Genomic DNA, 17,617 nt, shown 5'->3' with positions numbered 1-17,617 from the left:
CTCCTCTGACTGGGACTCATTTTCACTGGGTGGTCCCTCCCCACAGGTGGGCACATGAGCCTACACCCTCACTGCCACACTAACCTACCCAGACCCCCTAAGAACGGCACCTAGGACACAGCACACAAACCCTGGAGTCTGACCGAAGGATGCTAAAATGGCACTGTTTCTGGATCACTGTGTGTTTGTCCTGCTAGGGGCTTTTGAAACAAGAAGGTTCTTGAATGTACTATTATTATCAGTATCACTTAGACCATTCTGGCTTCCCTACCTTGGCAGCAAAGGACCTGAATGAACTCGAAGGAATTCTTGAGGAAGCCTTGTTCTAGAAGACAAGAGTGTCAGCCCGTGTCACAACCTGTGATCACTTCTCTGGGTCAGAGAGGACAGCAGAGTGTTGAATGGTCTCCTTGGCAGCCGTGGGGGACTGGGATGCACTATTCTATTCGACAGCTTTGTGCCCATGCTTAGAGACGACGAGGCTCACGAAGGCAACTGCTAGTTGGAGTGCTTTAGAGACTGGTGGAACTCAGCCCTCATCAGGGCCAGAGCTCAGAAATGCCGAGTTACTTCAAGAGGCTACTGGGAACCGTGATGCCAGGAGGCAACCCACTGGCACATGGCCCAGAGCAGGAAAAGTCTGTGCGGTTTTCTAGAACGGCCATAATGAGGGCAGAGGCTGCACTTCCAGGTACAGCTTCTCCCCCCAAAGAGGGCATCAGCCTGGCACCGGCAACAACATAAGAGGCTGTACACAATCCCGGCTTCCCGTAACCCACTTCCCCAAAGAAATCGAGGAAAAGGAACCATAAAAATTTAATTTTAATGATACAGAAATAATATATAGTACATTTCTTTCCACAGCAGCACTTCATTCATCTCTAAAAAATTTAACAAAATTAAGGCTAAATCAGAGCAATCTGATAGTAAAGGGATATTTTATGGGGTGTTATTTTTTAAAGAATATCTTCATAAATACAGCATGTTCCTTAGACAAAAAAAAAAAAAAAAATGCTCAACAAGACACCAGATATGCAAAATGCAGTACAAAATGTGCTCCTTTACACCAAATTCATGAATAACCACAACTTCCCTGGGAAGTTTCAAATGGGATTAAAAAAAAAAAAAAAAGTGAATGTTTGTGACAGAACATTGGACTCTCTGGAGTTAAAATTCGACAGTACTATAGGCCATTTCACAAAACAAAACCAAGAACGGTGGAGTCTCCAACATTCTCTCTCCAGAAAAAAGCACAAAACAGGAGCGGACAGTGTTTAGGACTGCAAGAGAGAGGGGAGGTGTGTGGTCCCTGGGAGGAGCACCCCCGTCACTGGCCTCTGCCCTCCCCAACCCTCCCCCACCGGCGTCTGTGAGCAAATGAGAGGCTCTGACAGGTGAGCAAATGAACATGGTCCAGCCTGAGGGTCAGGAAATCAAGCCGGGCTCTCAAGTGACCGCCCACAACGCCGGTGTTGACCAGCATCGGGGAGAAGGAATGGCTCCTTCCCCTACATTTCCTTCCCCTGCCTTTGGCCACGTTTGCTGGCCGCTGCTCAGCAGTGCTCCCTGACTCAAGAGAGACCCTGCCGCTGGCCCAGGATGTACAGTAAGATGAAGCATCCTTTCTTCTCTTTTCTCTCCAGTGAGACTTTTGGAAGGAGCACAGACAAGTGCAAGGGAAATCCCCTGCAGGGAGCCTCGCCCTAGACAAGCCTAGTCTCTGACAAGTGACAAGGACCCCAGGAGGCACACAGAGACCAGGCCTTGCCTTCTCGTGGTGCCCCATGCACCACATTGGCTTGGAACAGGTGACCTTCCATTGTCCTGCAGCCTCCACCCTCCCGTGGGCACGCTGGTTTCCATTTGAATACGCTCTCCTCCTCCACGCCCCCAGCATGCCTTGGGGGACTCAAGTATTATTTTCATTGACGGGGAACCGTGGGTGTGCTGTTAGCATCACTAACTCCCAGGGAAGGAGATCTTATTTTTAATTTGAAACATTATACTCCACCTACTTTAACACGGACATTTTGCTTCATGATAAGAGGACTTTTACCCCAGAGAAAAAAATCTTCTCATATAACTTTCAAATTTTCATCAAGTCACAGATAGTACGAAATAATGTTTTAATTTTGCACAGGAGTTTTGTTTTTCCATTTCTTTGGTACCCACAGAGAGCCTCAGTTTCCCCTAAAGAAATAAAATGGAAGACAAACATCCACGTAAATAATATCAAATATCCCCTTAAGATGTGTGTGTGTTCCAAAGACTGCTAAACCTTCTAGGAAACAGTAGGTTGAGGTATATATATATACTCAAATGTATCTCTTATATAAATTCATACATAAACACAGATAAACAATGTGATAAACATCTAATTACCCACATTTATGTAAAATAATGAATACAACATTACACAACCACACAGCCACATAAAAGCTATTTTTGAGATCTTTTAGCTCAGTAGTTTTCAAATCTGGCTGGTCATCGGGCTCACCTGGTGGAGCCTTTACTCACAACCCCCCTAGACACCACTCCTGAAGAGTCCGATCCAGCGGGTAGGGCCTGGGACCCAGAAGTTTGTAATTTTTTCCATAAAATGTGATAGTCCAACCTCCTTGTTATACAGAGGACACGAAGATCCAAAGTAGGGAAGCAGTCGTCTAAGGCTAACAGAGCAAGAGCCAGAGAAAGGGGTGGCCCCGGATCACTTCTTTTTCTGTTACTGAGTCCCAGACATGGCGTCCTTACACTGAAGCAACCAGGAGTAGGAACCTTGTAGTCAGAAGTAGGTGCTAAGCTGTTCGAAGGCAGGGATGCTGTCTCCTATCCCTTCTGGCACAGTTCTCAGTAATAAATGTCCACTAAGTACTCACTGGAGGGCAGCTGCTTCGCTAAGGCCTAATGCTGCATTCTCGGCTCACCTCTCTGTCTCCGACTGGCCGAGCAGGTGCAGCTTAATCTAGCTGGCTCGGGGGAGTAAAGCCTGAACTTAAGAAGACACCAAGTTCAAACAACAGGACTCAGCATGATGATACAAGTTGCATAAATTAATTACTATGTCTTTCTCTTGTTACTGAATTACGGGTTAGGTGAAAAAATAAATGAATCCAAGGGACAGAAAGAAGCCATTCACCTATGATGCTTTGGCAAATACGAATTACAAAAATCCTCAACTATTCTAAGGAGGTCATCCTTAGCAATTCTAACAACTATATGTCACTGACTTCTGTTACTTGTTCTCTTGGCTTTCCATGTGTTTTCTCAGTCTTACAAAACATTCTTTCAGGGATGGAGTCAAACTGTAACTCCTTTATAAAGCTGCTTCTGAGGGACAAACACACTTAGCCTCTACCTCACGCCAGCGTTCCTCTCCCTCCCCACTCCCTCCATCTCCCTCTCTTCCCCCTTAAGCCTGCACGCGCATGCGTGCCCACACACACACACACATACACACACACTTATAAGTGTGAATTTAGTTGGGAGGTGGGCGAACAGGACTTGTTACATTTTCTATTTGTAGCTATGAAGCATAAACCATGTTATAAATAATTCTACTCTATTGCCATCTAGATTTTAGATAGGATTTGGAAAAAGGGATAACCAAAACATTTTAGAAGCCAACAGGAAAATATTAAAGGAAATTTAAGGCTAAAAATTAAATAAATCACCAGGTACATGAGCCACCAGTGCCATACAGGTGCCAGTCCTGAGGGTGCCCACTTGCCACATGGGCTCTGCTGATACTGGAACGAACGAGGAGGGGACCACCCAGAAGGACCATCCAGGGCCAGGGGAAGAGCCTCACCCCTGCACAGAGAACACCACGCCTGGCCCCAGCTTCCCCTTACTGAGTGCTCCCTCCCCCAGGTAACAGTGAAAGGACAGAAGATTCCACTTGAAGGAGATCTTAGAAATCATTAATGGATGCGGCCCCTCCCCCAGGAAAGAGCCACCACATCCTGGGGGAAACCCCGTGCGCACATCCAGATGAGTCTTCTTCAAGCCTTCTGCCACAAGAGGCTGGGCAGGACAGACCTTCTTGAACGTGTGTTTTGTTTCAAAGAAAAGGAACTTTCTCTTTTTTAACTGTTAAATCCATTCTTACCTAGACAGAGATTCCTGGTCATTCCTCCAGATAATTTTTTTTTAAATCACATTGATAAGCTCATTCATCCATTTATTCACTCAACACCACCTTACTGAGGGGTGATTCGTCTTACAGAAGGTCAGAGCCAGAAGAGACCTCAGATATCGTGCTCCCCAGGCCCCTCCCTTGTTTCCCAAGGACAGGAGAGGCGCCGGCCACATTGGCCTGGGTTCCGCACCCCCGACTCCTGACCCAGTACCCACCTCCCAGCCCCACTCCAGCATTCAGCAAAACCTCCTGCAAAATTTATGTGCTTTTTCATTTCAAAAATGAAAAAATTACAAGATGAAAGAAAGGGTTTTTGTACCTTACTACAATTTATAAAGCTAATAAATATTAGCAAAATGGAATGACAGGACCAAAGGTAAACGTGACTTAAAAGAAACTAACTGTGGGGTTTGTAAAGACTCTTTCTACTTTCATTTGACACTAAATGATTTAGGAAGTCATATGCTATATACACATGACAACTCTTCTGTCTTTCTGCGTGGTTAGGAAGTCTTTCCAGAAGGACAACAATACCACAAAAGGACACTCAGAGAAAACACAGACCACAGCACGTTCCATGGCACAGACGTTTACAATCTGCAGTTCTAGTCTACAACATCCACTTGTGCTCTAGACACATGCCGTGGACATGAGCTAAGAACACATCCATGTTCTACGTATTTCACCAGGAGGACAATGAAGCTGCGGCCAACATTTCAGTAACTTATCGGACCCATAACTGCCATGACCTCCCGCAAAAATCAAGCCGGATTCAGTGAGCAGACTGGCCGACCTCGCTTATGTTCTAGACAGTCCTCCTCACAACAGGAGAGGTTTAGAAAGCCAATACATCTCTTCAGGGAGATTTTCATGAGTTTTCCGGATTCAAATTTATTTTCTGATGAGCAATATATTTGTGTAGAAATCTATTTATCACCCCGACCCTTTCATTAAATTCATTGTGCCCTGTTCCATAAAATAGTTAGAGAGCCTTAACAACAACAACCAAACAACAACGACAACAACAACAACCAAACTTCTCAGCTGACCGTTACTGGTGTGAATGAAGAGCTTCAATTGCTGTATATTCAAATCCCCCAGGAAAATTACATCAAAAATAGACGTTTTATGACAAAAATCACTGAGATGCCTCAAAACCAGAACAAATAGAAAACACCACCATTAAAGGGATGGAAGTACTCTTCTGGCCACTATTTGGCAGAGACACAGGAGCTCAATGGGGTATGTGCATGCGGGACTCAGCACTATATAAGAGAGAATTAACAAATCAAACTCGGCACAATTATCTTAACTGGTATGAAAGCAGACTCTTAATAAAGCCAACATATTTCTTCCTCAAGGCAACCAATAGCTAAAAGGGAAAATGATTTCATATTCTTGGTCCATAAAGAAGACACATTTATTTACATCCTCAATGGACTAAAAGAGGTTTTAAACTGTCACAATTAAAATTTTATGCTTCCAAAAATATTGTAGGATCGATGCACTTAACTTAAAGCTTCAGGTGTTAATAACTTCATTTAGACTTCTTAAAAAACCAACACAAACATACTTTCTAGAGTGCAAAATGCTTCTTATTAAATACTTCGGTAACACAAAAGCAATGGGTTTTTTTAAACACAGGACTCCTTTTCGGCAGGATCACCACCACAAAGACATCCATTGCCGGCAATGGACGCGGAACAAAACCGCCAGCTCGGGGCAAATGCGAGCGGACCACCGCGCCTCCGGCCGCCGCCCCTGCCCAGCTGCCCCATTACTTGTACAGACTCATGGTCGGGCTCTGGTACATGCACATGTACGCATCACAGAGAAGTCTTCGTGCGCAGCCTTGGATCCTTCTGGAGTCCAGGGAGTGCAGGTCCTCGGGAGACATTTTCAGGTACTCCCCCACTTCTGGGCACGGGGTGACTTGAGGAATGTTGAAGCCGTTCTGGCCGCCTGAGGAAAAGAGGAAGAACCCTATTTAGGGCAGGCGAGTTCTAAGCCCCTTGGCCGCCCTGACCTACCAAAGTAATTTTACAACTCTAAATTTAGCGGAGGCTGCCTTCCAAGATCTGAAGGACCGTATTTTACTTCTGATTCCTAGAAGTTCAAGGGTCCTTTTAAGTCTTAGTGTTCTCACTTCTTGGTTTCTGAAAGGATCCTGGGGCCAATGGAATAAAATTAATAAAAGGAAGCATATCCTGAGTGAAGTCCAAAACCTACTTTATCGGCTTCTCTGCATTTAGTGAGGGAATAGCGTTCCATATAGGTAATCACACAACAACCAACTCATCACGGCCCGTGTCCCTTCCCAGACAGAAGGACCCGGCTGCTCCACCATGAGATCATCAGGTTTAGGGCACATGTAGCGAAATGAATGATATGTCACGTCCCTAAATTTTAAATACGTATTTGTGCCAGGCTCGCAAGGCTTTGTTTCTCACACATCATCAGACTGAAGGAGGATGCTGGGGTGGTTTTAGGGGCTCCCAGAAAGGCTCTCCCAGCCTGGCCTCTCAAAGGCTTTTCCAAATGTCTGACCCCTGGATGCTTTCCAGCTATGTGAGAGCCCCTGTTCCTGCACACGCGCTTATTAGGTGCTTGTTAAATTATGCCGAAGCATGCTCGAACACGGCCGAGAAGATGCAGCACACTCCCCATTTCGGGAAGAAACATTACATGCGTAACAGGCTTATTTTTCCAAAGAAGAAATTAATTTCTATTCTTTGCTTCATCGTTTAGAAGACAACACAGCAGCTATGGTGGGTATGGACAAGGAGAGGAGCCCGAGAGTAAAAGGAGACGAAGCTGAAAGGAAAACCTCTCAGCACTAAAATAAGTAGTTTAGGATTCTTACTTTAATAAAAACCACGTGTGTCAAAATATCACAATGCGATTATTCCTCAATTCAGTGACAGGGCCACATATGCATTTCAAGATAGAAAGACTCCCACACCAGCATACTCCTGAGAGGCTTTCCACAGACACTATTCTATCACTCAGAACAGACTATGCTCTATGAGCTCTATCCCACTACAAACTAAAACGGTGCCACACGTAGAAGAGAAGTTCTTACAGTACCATCCTGGGGGCACCTGGGTGGCTCAGTCGGTTAAGCATCTGCCTGCAGCTCAGGTCATGGTCGCAGGTCCTTGGATTGAGCCCTGGGTCAGGTTCCCTGCTCAGCGGGCAGTCTGCATCCCCCTGTCCCCCTGCCGCTCCCCTCACTGGTGCTCTCCCTTTCTCTCTCTTCTTTTATCTCCCAAATAAGTAAGTAAAATCTTAAAAAGGAAATAAATAAAAATAAAATAAAATACCATCCCGATCAGCCATGCTGTCAAAGAAGAGCCAGGCCGAGTCGTCCTTCCCGTACTTCACAAAGGCGACATAGTGGCTCGTCTCTATGCAGAGAACGGCAAACAATTCCATCTTCTGGCAGGGGATGCAGCCGTGCCTCCAGTCCCAGTCAGGTAAATCTTTGGGAAGTGACACCGGGTTATATTTGTGGTTTAGTCTCTTGGGGTGAAGGTGGACCTGAGATGGACCATGAAGAGAATGTCACTGGTGAGCCAGACTCAGTGTCTCCAGCAGATGGGCTCCACCTCCTCTAACTGAACTCAACCCTATAAACGGCAACCAAGTACTTCTCAACAGCCCCCCGGGGAATCAGAAGACACATGAGCCACACCTCTTGATTATGAAGCCACACCTGGTTTTGAATTAATCATGGTTTTGAAAACTCTCCAAAACCTGAAATGTTTCCAACTACCAGTAACTTCCTGTTTAAGGAGAGAACTTCCATTCAGGGACGTCAAACTTACTTGAGTGTTGCAGGTTTTACAGAACTGCTTGATGTTTCCGGCGGAGATGTCAGGGTCGTCGTAACACTCTCTACACTCATACATGGCGAGCCCCCCGCATATCCGGCACTGCCTGGGGGCTGAAATGGCAGGGGTGGGAGAGAGGTTACGGGGCCTCTAAACATGCATTCTTCCATTAAAAAAATTAAAAGGAAAAGGTAAGTTTCATTGAGGACTTAGACTCAACAAGTCCACCGCTGTCTGTCCCCATAAATGTTATGCTGTATTTCCATGGACTCAGGATATCTTTAAAAGACATTTTCTATGATCAAGTGACAGTTGGTTTTTTGTTTTGTTTTGTTTTGTTTTGTGTTTTAAGACTTATTTGAGAGAGAGAGAGAGTGTGCAACTGAGAGGGAGCAAGGACAGAGGCAGGGAGAAGGAGAAGCAGGCTTCCCACTGAGTAGGGAGCCTGATTCGAGGTGTAGGGCTCAGTCCCAGGACCCTGGGATCATGACCTGCACTGAAGGCAGCCACTTAACCAAATGAGCCACCCAGGTGCTCAATTGTTTAAAAACAGTGATAAGTGACAGTTTTTTAAAAACACTGTATTCTAGAATGTTTTCACACAATTATAAACTGTGTGAAAACATCTGATAAAAATTCAAAGAATCAAAAAAACATAAAGAAGAAAACTGTAAGCATCTACAATTTCAGTTAGTAAGAGATAACCACTGTCACAACATTGTGAATTTTCTCCAGTAATTTTATATCTGCAGATTTATGTAACCCTGTGTGTGTGTGTGTGCATGTGCGTTGGGGGGGGTGGTCCTCTTATAGAAAGCACCGACCTCCCTTTTCACTTAATATTATGTCATAACTACCTCCATGCTGTCTGGTCTTCACAAACATGAAGTTTAACAGCAGTGCTTTCATTGCATAGATACACCATAATTCATTTAACTACTCTTCTCTCAAATAACTTGTTCCTAATTTCTTCATCATGTGACAATAATTACATTTGCATATAGAATATTGACTTGCATCTCTGATTACTTTCTTGGAACACCTAGAACTGGAAGTACTAGCTTAGTGTTTCTAGGCTCTTCAGATACTGAATTGCCTCTTAGAAGAACCACATCCTGTTAGACTCTGACTCATAATTAATGAGACTGGCCTATTTGCGAAAAATAAACAAAACAAACTGAAAAATCTTATACTTACTGTCCTCAAGTAAATCTGTTATATTTAACTCCAGAGAAGGGAAAATTTTTTTAAACAGTTTAAAATCTTTTCCAAATCGAGGCATCTGAATAATCAGACATGATGGTGCCTAAAAACAAAATAAACGTATTTTTAGAATCGAAGTGCTGAAAAAAAATTTCCCTATGAAACCAAAGCAGTCCTGGTCATCATGCCAAGTAGTGGTTCTGCCGTAACATGGATGGCCTGTACATGGGATCCAAACATGAATGAGATGGCCAGAGCACCACTGAGCCACAAGTTCTCAAGTGGTCCAGGATCCGTTACATGGACACCCAGAGGTTGGGCAGGTCAGCAACCCTGGGGCTCTAACAATATGATGACATTCTAGAGTAATACTCCACTGTGGGTTTATATTTAAAATAAACATTTTAGAAAAATTGTTTTGGCAAGTATAATAAAGAAACTGTGGTCACCCAAGGACACAATTCCTTCTATTTCAACAAATAACTGTAGCCGTTAAAAGCTTTACCAGACATTCTTTCAGAAATAAATTCAATGAAAATAAACCACAAGCATGTACCACTAAGATCATGAAGACACAGAAAACAATAAAAGAAAAATAATTTCTATCACTTGTTCACTAACAAACCAATATAAGTGAATTTATTTGGTCTCTTGTTGAAGGAAAAGTAAACATTCTTTTTTGAGGTTTGGCTAATATGCTTAGGTGAAACATTAAACTGGGTAAAATGACATTTAAAAAAAAAAACACAATTCTTCTTTTCCCTCAAAAACTACTTAAAAGTTTTCAAGTTACAAATTAACTTTATATTTTCTTTGGCACCAAAAATCCAGAAAGTCCAATCTTAATTCTAAGGCATTTTCTACAAGAACACAACTGAAACACTGAACTTTTTTTTTTTTAATTTGTGTTTTGTTAACAGCTACTGTGTTCTCAGTAGGGTAAAATTAACAGTTATTAAATCTAGTAGTAGTTTCAAGATTACTAAGCACTGTCCCACAAAATATAATATCACTAACCTCTGCAAATTTCAGGTTACTGTTGATAAAAGACCATTCTAATAACTGCTGAATTGTAGGAACTCCAACTTTCTCATTTTTTTCCATAAAAATCTGATAGAAGTAACAATCTTGTACTTTTTGACCTGCTGATCTAAAAACATGCAGAAAGAAACATATGATTTCTCTACAAAATGCTTCAGTCAGAACATGAAGCTGTCCCAGCAGTATTTGAGGACAGAAAATCCTATGACATTGATGGTGTCCCCAGGTCATTGCGAACAACAGGTGAAAGACAATAATGCAGATTAATTAATTACATGTAAGTTGCATAAAACCATAAAAATGAGTTCTTATCTTAGTTTTCATATCCAAAAGTCCCCTTAGTGGTCAGCAGAAAAATAAAGGAATAACATTTGTAGTGAGAAGCACTGTCCGAACAATAACCAGAAGCTAAAATTGTTTGGTTCAACTTAACTGTCCAAATTTAAAAAGTATTTTTAATCAACAACCCATTAAACTATTGATGAACTGTTCAAAATCTAAAAAGCATTTAGTGCTTGAAACAGGAAAATAAATTCTTATGTCTCTGAATGGGACAGACCCAGTGTTTCACTTCTAAAATGAAGGCCCTGAGTTCTATTAAAGAATGGTCATTGCTTCCCAGCAACTTAAAGCAGAGCTAGGTGTAGAAACCCGGTTTCATATCAACCACTGACTATTCTTTCCATGAAAGCATGCTGTCTCTTTAGACCCTCATTCATTTATTCAACAAATACCAAGTAAGCTCCTACTACACGCCCGTCACAGTGTTAGCAATTTACTCACACTGACCTTTTAAATATTTTATAACAGGGGCACTTGGGGTGGCTTGGTCTGTTGGGAGTTCAACTCTTGATTTCGACTCCAGGTCATAGTCTCAGGGTTGAGGGATCAAGCCCCACGTCAGGATCAGCACTCAGTGTGGAGTCTGCTTGGGCTCCCTCTCCCTGGCCCTTCCCCTGCTCACACATGTGCTCTCTCTCCTCTTTAAATAAATGAAATCTTAAATTAACTAACTAATTACTTTACTACAGATTGTCATTAATCTTTAAAAAATTAACTCTAACAAAAGGACTGATAATCTTTACTATTTACCTTTTCAGCAGAGTTTCTGGGTATACAATCAACCTATTTACAGCTAGATTTCAAGATTTTTATAGAAATTTATTAACATAGTGTTCATAATGGAACAGCTGTTCAGAGACCAACCTTCAGAAGCCCTCAGCTTTCCAAAGCAACTTATCTCCTGAAATAAACAAAACTTACTTGTTAACAAAGCCAGGAGATTCACAAAAACCCACAACAAATAAAAACAAATGATAATCAAAAAACCTGAAGATTATGCTAGATCAATATTTTACTTGGTTGTTGATGACTGTAAAAGACCAGCATTTTTCTGTGAAAGCCAGAAGCATTAAAAAAAAAAAAATGCAATAGGTAAAAGGGAAAAAAATAGGACAGGAAACTAAGAAAGCATAAAGTGGTAGAGGTCAGAAGCTGCAACAATTTGAAATAATAATGGTGGGGGGAAGAGGAATCGTGGCTGACGGGAACCCGGGAGGCAGACATCAAGAGAGGGAGCCAGAAATGAGGAGATGACCAACAGCTTTGTGATACTGAGGCAGACAGATTAGGAGCCTGGTTGGGATGTGGGGGAGAAAAAAAAAACAAGCACGCAAATCTCATTACCACCGTTTTTAGAAGGCTAAAACGCTGGAGTAATTAGCAAGCCATACGCAAGAATTACAACAAAGCTGTAATGGTACAAAACTGTACCAAAGCTGGATGGTACAAAACTGTACAATTTGGATTGCCGTTTTCCACTAGGAAAATCTAAAAGCAAAAGGGTACAAATGCTGCATTGACCCTAAAAGAAAACATATTATCTATGGAGGAGATAAAACCATTCATGGAACTGTATGATAATTGGTCTGTCTACTTTCCTAACACAGACCTTCACGGGTAGCCGCTAAAATTCTTTACCGATTCTGCACCATCTAGCATGGTGGGATAGAACATGCAGGCCATGTTCTACAATGAGAGGCATTCAGTAACACTGCCTGCACCTTTGCTTCTTGTTGCCGATTTTATTTCCTTCTTTTGCTTGGAATTTTTCTTTCTTTGCCTCCGTGCACTATCCTCTTACCAATGGCTAAGACTTCAGTTTCACCTTCTCTTTAACACCCCACAGGAACCATCATTGCCAGTACTACTGTTATTGGTTTTTGAATATGGAGGCTTAATTAACCTACATTTCTGACCTTAAATCTTCTTTGTTTCTAGAGACTACTCCTTTGTTCTAAATGCAGCTTTGTCTTTCTAAAGTACTGTCTGTAGTAAGTGTCTGAGTTAGGTGATTTAGTCCTGGTTCTTCCTGCTCAGGATTCCTGTGCACCTTTCTTCTTAGAACTTAAGTCTGCCAAAAATTCTGGAAATTTTTCGGCTATCATCTATCAAAATATTGCTTCTTCCCCATTCTCTCTAATGTCTCCTAGAACTGCATTTAGAATCTGTCTTCCACATCTCTTACCCTCTCTTGTTTTCCATCTTCTTTCCCTTGGGGCTACATTCCAAGTACTTTCCTCAGATCTACCTTCCAAACGAGCAATTCTCTCTTCAGCTGTACATACTGCATCCAGTGACACACCCCCTCCCAGCCAGAAAGCATTTATACAGACATAGACACTTTTAAACTCTATTGCTGGGAATTCTATTTTCGTTTATTTGATTTTGTTTGTTATCTAATCCGCATTTATCCTCCCAGGTGGCTACATCCTTCGTCTCGTCAGTCCTATAAGACTTCTGCGCAGTCTCTCAGACTGTTCCACTATTTCGGAGTTCACCGTACTCCTCTCCCTAGTTGTTACATCAGCAGACTCTCCCTCAGAAAGAAAGCTCGTGCAGGTAAAGAATGACACTTGGGAAAGAAAAGCTAATGTCCAAAGTATCTTTTTATATCTTCTTATAATCTTTAAAGGAGTGCCTCCCCTTACAAAGAGGCCACTGAAAGGGGAGGAGAGCGGTGACTCCTCCAAGGGGTGGCAGAACTTCCCATAACCCTCTCCAAACCCGTCAAGACCTTCAAGCACCGAGACACACTCCTACATGGATCCAGCCCTCCTCACCCCCTGAGATTCACAGCTGTTTTCATCCTTGTTATTACTGAGAGTCTACGACATTCTCAAAGGGTGTTGGGCTACAGGGGGCGAAATAAAGACAATTGTTTTCATCATCTGAAATTTAACTCTTCCAGAGGAAAACAAAAATGACTTTTTTCTCCCAAACAGCCTGTGACATTTCCCACATTATATATTAAACACAGCTTTCTTTCCTCATTTGTGTCTAAAAGCTGACTTATACTGAGATTCTATTTTTGAGCTCCCTATTCAGGTCTATTGGTCTACTTTTATATAGTATCACACTGTTTAATGTCTATTGCTTTGCCTTATAGCTTATAATAGAATTCTTTTTTTAAAAAAACTTTCAAACTTCAGTGTTTTCACCCATTTCATCCTGTAAAGAACCCTAAAATCACTTCACTGAGTTCAAAAATAAAAAAGTTAAGATTCTGTTTAGGTACAAATGACTCTGTAAAAAATTAACGCCTCAAAGTAATTTACTATTCCTACCTGGAACACAATCTTTCTCACTAATTAATCAAATCACCTTTGAGCTCTGGGCAAGTCTTTTAAAAAACCCATCTCAATAAAATTGATTTCTTGGCATTTTAAACTTCCATGAAGTATGAAAGCATCTCTTTTTCATATTTGCTAGAAGGTATACAGAAATGCTATTGATTTCTCCATGATTATTGTCTACACAGTCAAATTACAAATTCTTATGTTAATTCCAGTAGTTTCTGAACAATTCTCTAGGATTTTCTAAATGTACATATATCTATTCTCTATCCAAAGATGGTAATAGCTACGTATTCTTGATGTTTATGCATTACGTCTTCTTTCATTAATTAAAACTTCCAAACAATACCAAACTGTAACTGTGGCACTATCCTCCTTTCCCCCCCTCCTATCCACTGGCATCAAACAGTATCACCTACAACACAAAGACGTGTAAGAGTATTTGTCTGTGACCAGCTCTTAGGACGTAAAGAGTAAATCAGCAAGATTTTCAACAGAGGAACCCAAGCTGAAGTATAAAACGGTCCAGCATTTAGACTGCGAACGTTAAACCATCTGGATTAACCATCTAAATTCATCCATTTAGACTATCTCGCTAACAACTTCAGTACATTAGATTAGAGACTTTCATTCAAAATGGAGGAGGAAAAAAAGGCTAAGTCACAAAACTGGGAACAAGAGAGCTAATATGAGGCTAAGCTAATTCTCTAAGGGACAGATCATCAAAAACAGCATTCTCATGGTAGTTGACTGGGCTAGAATAAGATTCTCTCTCTCTCCCTCTTTTTTTTTTTTTTTTTTTAAGATTAATCTATCCACTTTAGAGAGAGAGAGAGAGAGTAAGCTGAGCAGGGGAGGTGTGGGGGTGCAGATGGCGATAATCTCAGGCAGACTCACCACTTCCCCACTGAGTGCAGAGCCAGACACCCGGGCTCCATCCCAGAACCCTGAGATCATCCCCTGAGCTGAAATCAAGAATTGGACGTTCAACAGACTGAGCCACACATGCACTCCTAGAATAAGATTCTCTTAGAATCTTAATTTCCTTTAGAATCTTTCATTAATTAAATTATAAAAATATTTAGGTACAGTTTTGTAAGAAAATGATTTGTAATAATATTGATTACCAGGGTTAAAATTAAAAGCACAAATTTACACTGGATTTACTCTTCCAGTTAAGTATGATACTATGGGGAGGACAATAATTTAATTAATTAATTACATAATTAAATAGTTAAATTAATTTGCATTGTAGGAACCTAGCATATTAAGATTCCTAAACAAATACAATATTACATAATCACTAAAGAAATCATTTCTATGGAATGATGGCAGAGAAAATGAAGATCGCCTATTTTCCAATGCTTCTGTAACAATTTAAAAGTTACCTTATTTTTAGCAATGGCTCTACCCTTAAAATATGATGAAACAGGATATTCAAGAATTCTTCAGGATCTAGGAGAAAATAAAAAAATAAGTCACAGACAAAATGTTTAAATCATTCCATTTTTATTTTTAACACTTATATTCTGATTCTAAATTCACTTTCATAATTGATACTTTTTCAATTAAAAGCATATCTCAAGTTTCCCTCCCTAATGAAAACTATAAAGGATATTTAATAGTTATGACAAAGTAGGACAGTCCAATTTTGTTATTAAAAACTTTACTGTGTATGAAAAGGTATAATAATTTGTGTATAATGAAATAATTCTAATTTCTTCTGGCGGTTAAGTAGAATAAAACTGGAAATATAATCTTGTTTCTTCCTGTTATTTGAATGAGTACCAAGTCTCTACACATCATAGCTGGTTACAATAGGCAGCTAACATGTTCACAGTCAGGAGCTGAATCTCCGAGAAAATCCATTAGTGAAGAATAGATTAAAACATGGTCTCTGACCATAAACCTAATTTTAGTTTGCTGTGTTAATACCCTTTATAACAAGGAAAGCTAACTGGAAAAATGGGGATGAACCCTACACAACCCAAGTGAATACCACTGCTGGAAGGAAAGACAAAAACTATTTTTGAATTCAATGTACTACAACTAGACAGCTTCTCAAAGGGGGTCATTTTCCCATACATCGCTCACTTTTAGAAGAGATAAAGCATTTACAAAAAGGGGGCAAAACTATCCATTACACAGAAAATAATATTACACTGCATGTTAACTAACTGGAATTTAAGTAAAAACTTTAAAAAAGAACTTAAAAAATTTTACATCACACAGAAAGGAATTTTTAGTTTAAAATAAAATCCCCCAAACAACATAGATACACATTTCCGCCAATAATTTAGTATATGCTTTCAAGTTACTTTTATTGCACATCCTATAAATTAAGAGCCACCTTTTTCTTCGGAGGTAAATCCTGATGCAGCCTCAACTTTTTCAAGTATTTTCCTCAGTTTCATAATCTTTGTTGCACACACATATCCGTATCTAAGTTAGTAAAAAACAATTAATTAATACTGGCATATATATTAAATTAGTATAACCCATTTTGATAACCACACAGTTCTTATATAATTTCAATATGTCATAGATAAACTCTTAGGCTAGACAATTATTCTCAAAATCACAGTTAAAGGCTGCTTCTTGAGGTTTGTAAATTAAAAATCTAGCACCAGAATAACCCCAGACATTACCACGCCTGACTAGCAGCTATCATACACTAATGTAAGAAAAAGCATTTTTAAATTACGATGACTGATCTTCTGTTTCTATTTGCTTAAAGAAATTAAAGCATTTACTTAAAAAAAAACAAACTTTGAGAGACAGTCCTTTTAATACCAGACACTGAAAAAGCTGCCAAAGGGAATGGTAAAGGGCCTTGATAAGAAACCAAAAATTGAAAATGTGCAGTCAAGGAGGTCACCATGTGCATGACAGTCTCCCATCTTTATCTGAATACAGGACACGTTCGGTACACTCCACGGGGATCCGACAAAATTCTAATGTTAAAAATGCCTTTGGAAGAAAGCTGAGAGGCCAGCACAAGTTTAACAAGAGCAAGCCAAAGCTAGCTGATCGAATATCCATTTTGTATATTGACAATTCATTCACTCGCTAACTCTCTGTAACCAACGTACCCTGAGCATCCACCACTTCACACAGTAATCTAACCTGTGAGCCACTGGGAATACAAAAATGAATAAGGTGAGAAAACAGGGTCTCTGCCTTTGAGGAGCTTGAAAAGAGAAAGCAGAGTCTTCAGTACCAAGTGAAACCAGTCAGCTATATTAGAGAGAGGAATGCTGCAGACACAGGGAATCTTGATCACAACAAGGCACCTGCCAAGGTCCTTGCTATGGACAGGGTGACAGAGTCTGGTTAAGCATGATTCTTAACTGGCTGGACGACAGCATCCAAATAATGTCTGGACTTAAGATGTTTGGGAAGGAAAGAAGGAAATGGTGTAGAGTTTTGGATTTGATCTGTCCTGGGAGACGAAATGGACAGTAAACTTAAAAATTTGCCTCATAAAATAACTGTTGCCGAAATCAAGACTCATAATCATCTTAAAGGGTGAAATCAAGAGCCATTTTCACCATTGCAGAATGTAAAGAGAAGATATAAGGAGGGAGATTTATTCGATAATAATTTACTTTCTTAGCCATGTTATACAACACGCCACTCTGGATGCCCTTTATTATTCAATCTTCTGCATTTTTGTCTCAAATTCTTGGATCAAACTACTTTTAAATTTTAATTGTTAAATAAGAAAAGGGTCCCAAGATTTAAATTAACATGGACTTTAACTTAGA

General features: G+C 40.6%; 1 protein-coding gene across 12 annotated transcripts in view; it reads right to left on the bottom strand.

The window, feature by feature from the left end:
* Positions 1-5,715: 5,715 nt before the first annotated feature.
* Positions 5,716-17,617, bottom strand: part of CYLD (CYLD lysine 63 deubiquitinase) — a 65,059-nt gene continuing 53,157 nt past the window's right edge. For all 12 annotated transcript variants that reach the window (XM_045076055.1, XM_045076052.1, XM_045076059.1 and 9 more), the window contains 7 exons: positions 16,201-16,292; positions 15,239-15,305; positions 10,192-10,324; positions 9,169-9,277; positions 7,966-8,084; positions 7,462-7,678; positions 5,716-6,100 (listed from right to left, as the gene is read on the bottom strand). In XM_045076055.1, the coding sequence (XP_044931990.1) occupies positions 5,916-6,100; positions 7,462-7,678; positions 7,966-8,084; positions 9,169-9,277; positions 10,192-10,324; positions 15,239-15,305; positions 16,201-16,292 (922 nt within the window). In that variant the 3' untranslated portion in view covers positions 5,716-5,915. The remainder of the gene's footprint in view (positions 6,101-7,461; positions 7,679-7,965; positions 8,085-9,168; positions 9,278-10,191; positions 10,325-15,238; positions 15,306-16,200; positions 16,293-17,617) is intronic.

The sequence above is a fragment of the Mustela putorius genome, unplaced genomic scaffold (genome assembly GCF_011764305.1).
Source record: "Mustela putorius furo isolate JIRA1106 unplaced genomic scaffold, ASM1176430v1.1 tig00000174_pilon_pilon_pilon, whole genome shotgun sequence".
NCBI lineage: Eukaryota > Metazoa > Chordata > Mammalia > Carnivora > Mustelidae > Mustela > Mustela putorius.
This window is presented reverse-complemented; position numbering and strand designations above follow the sequence as displayed.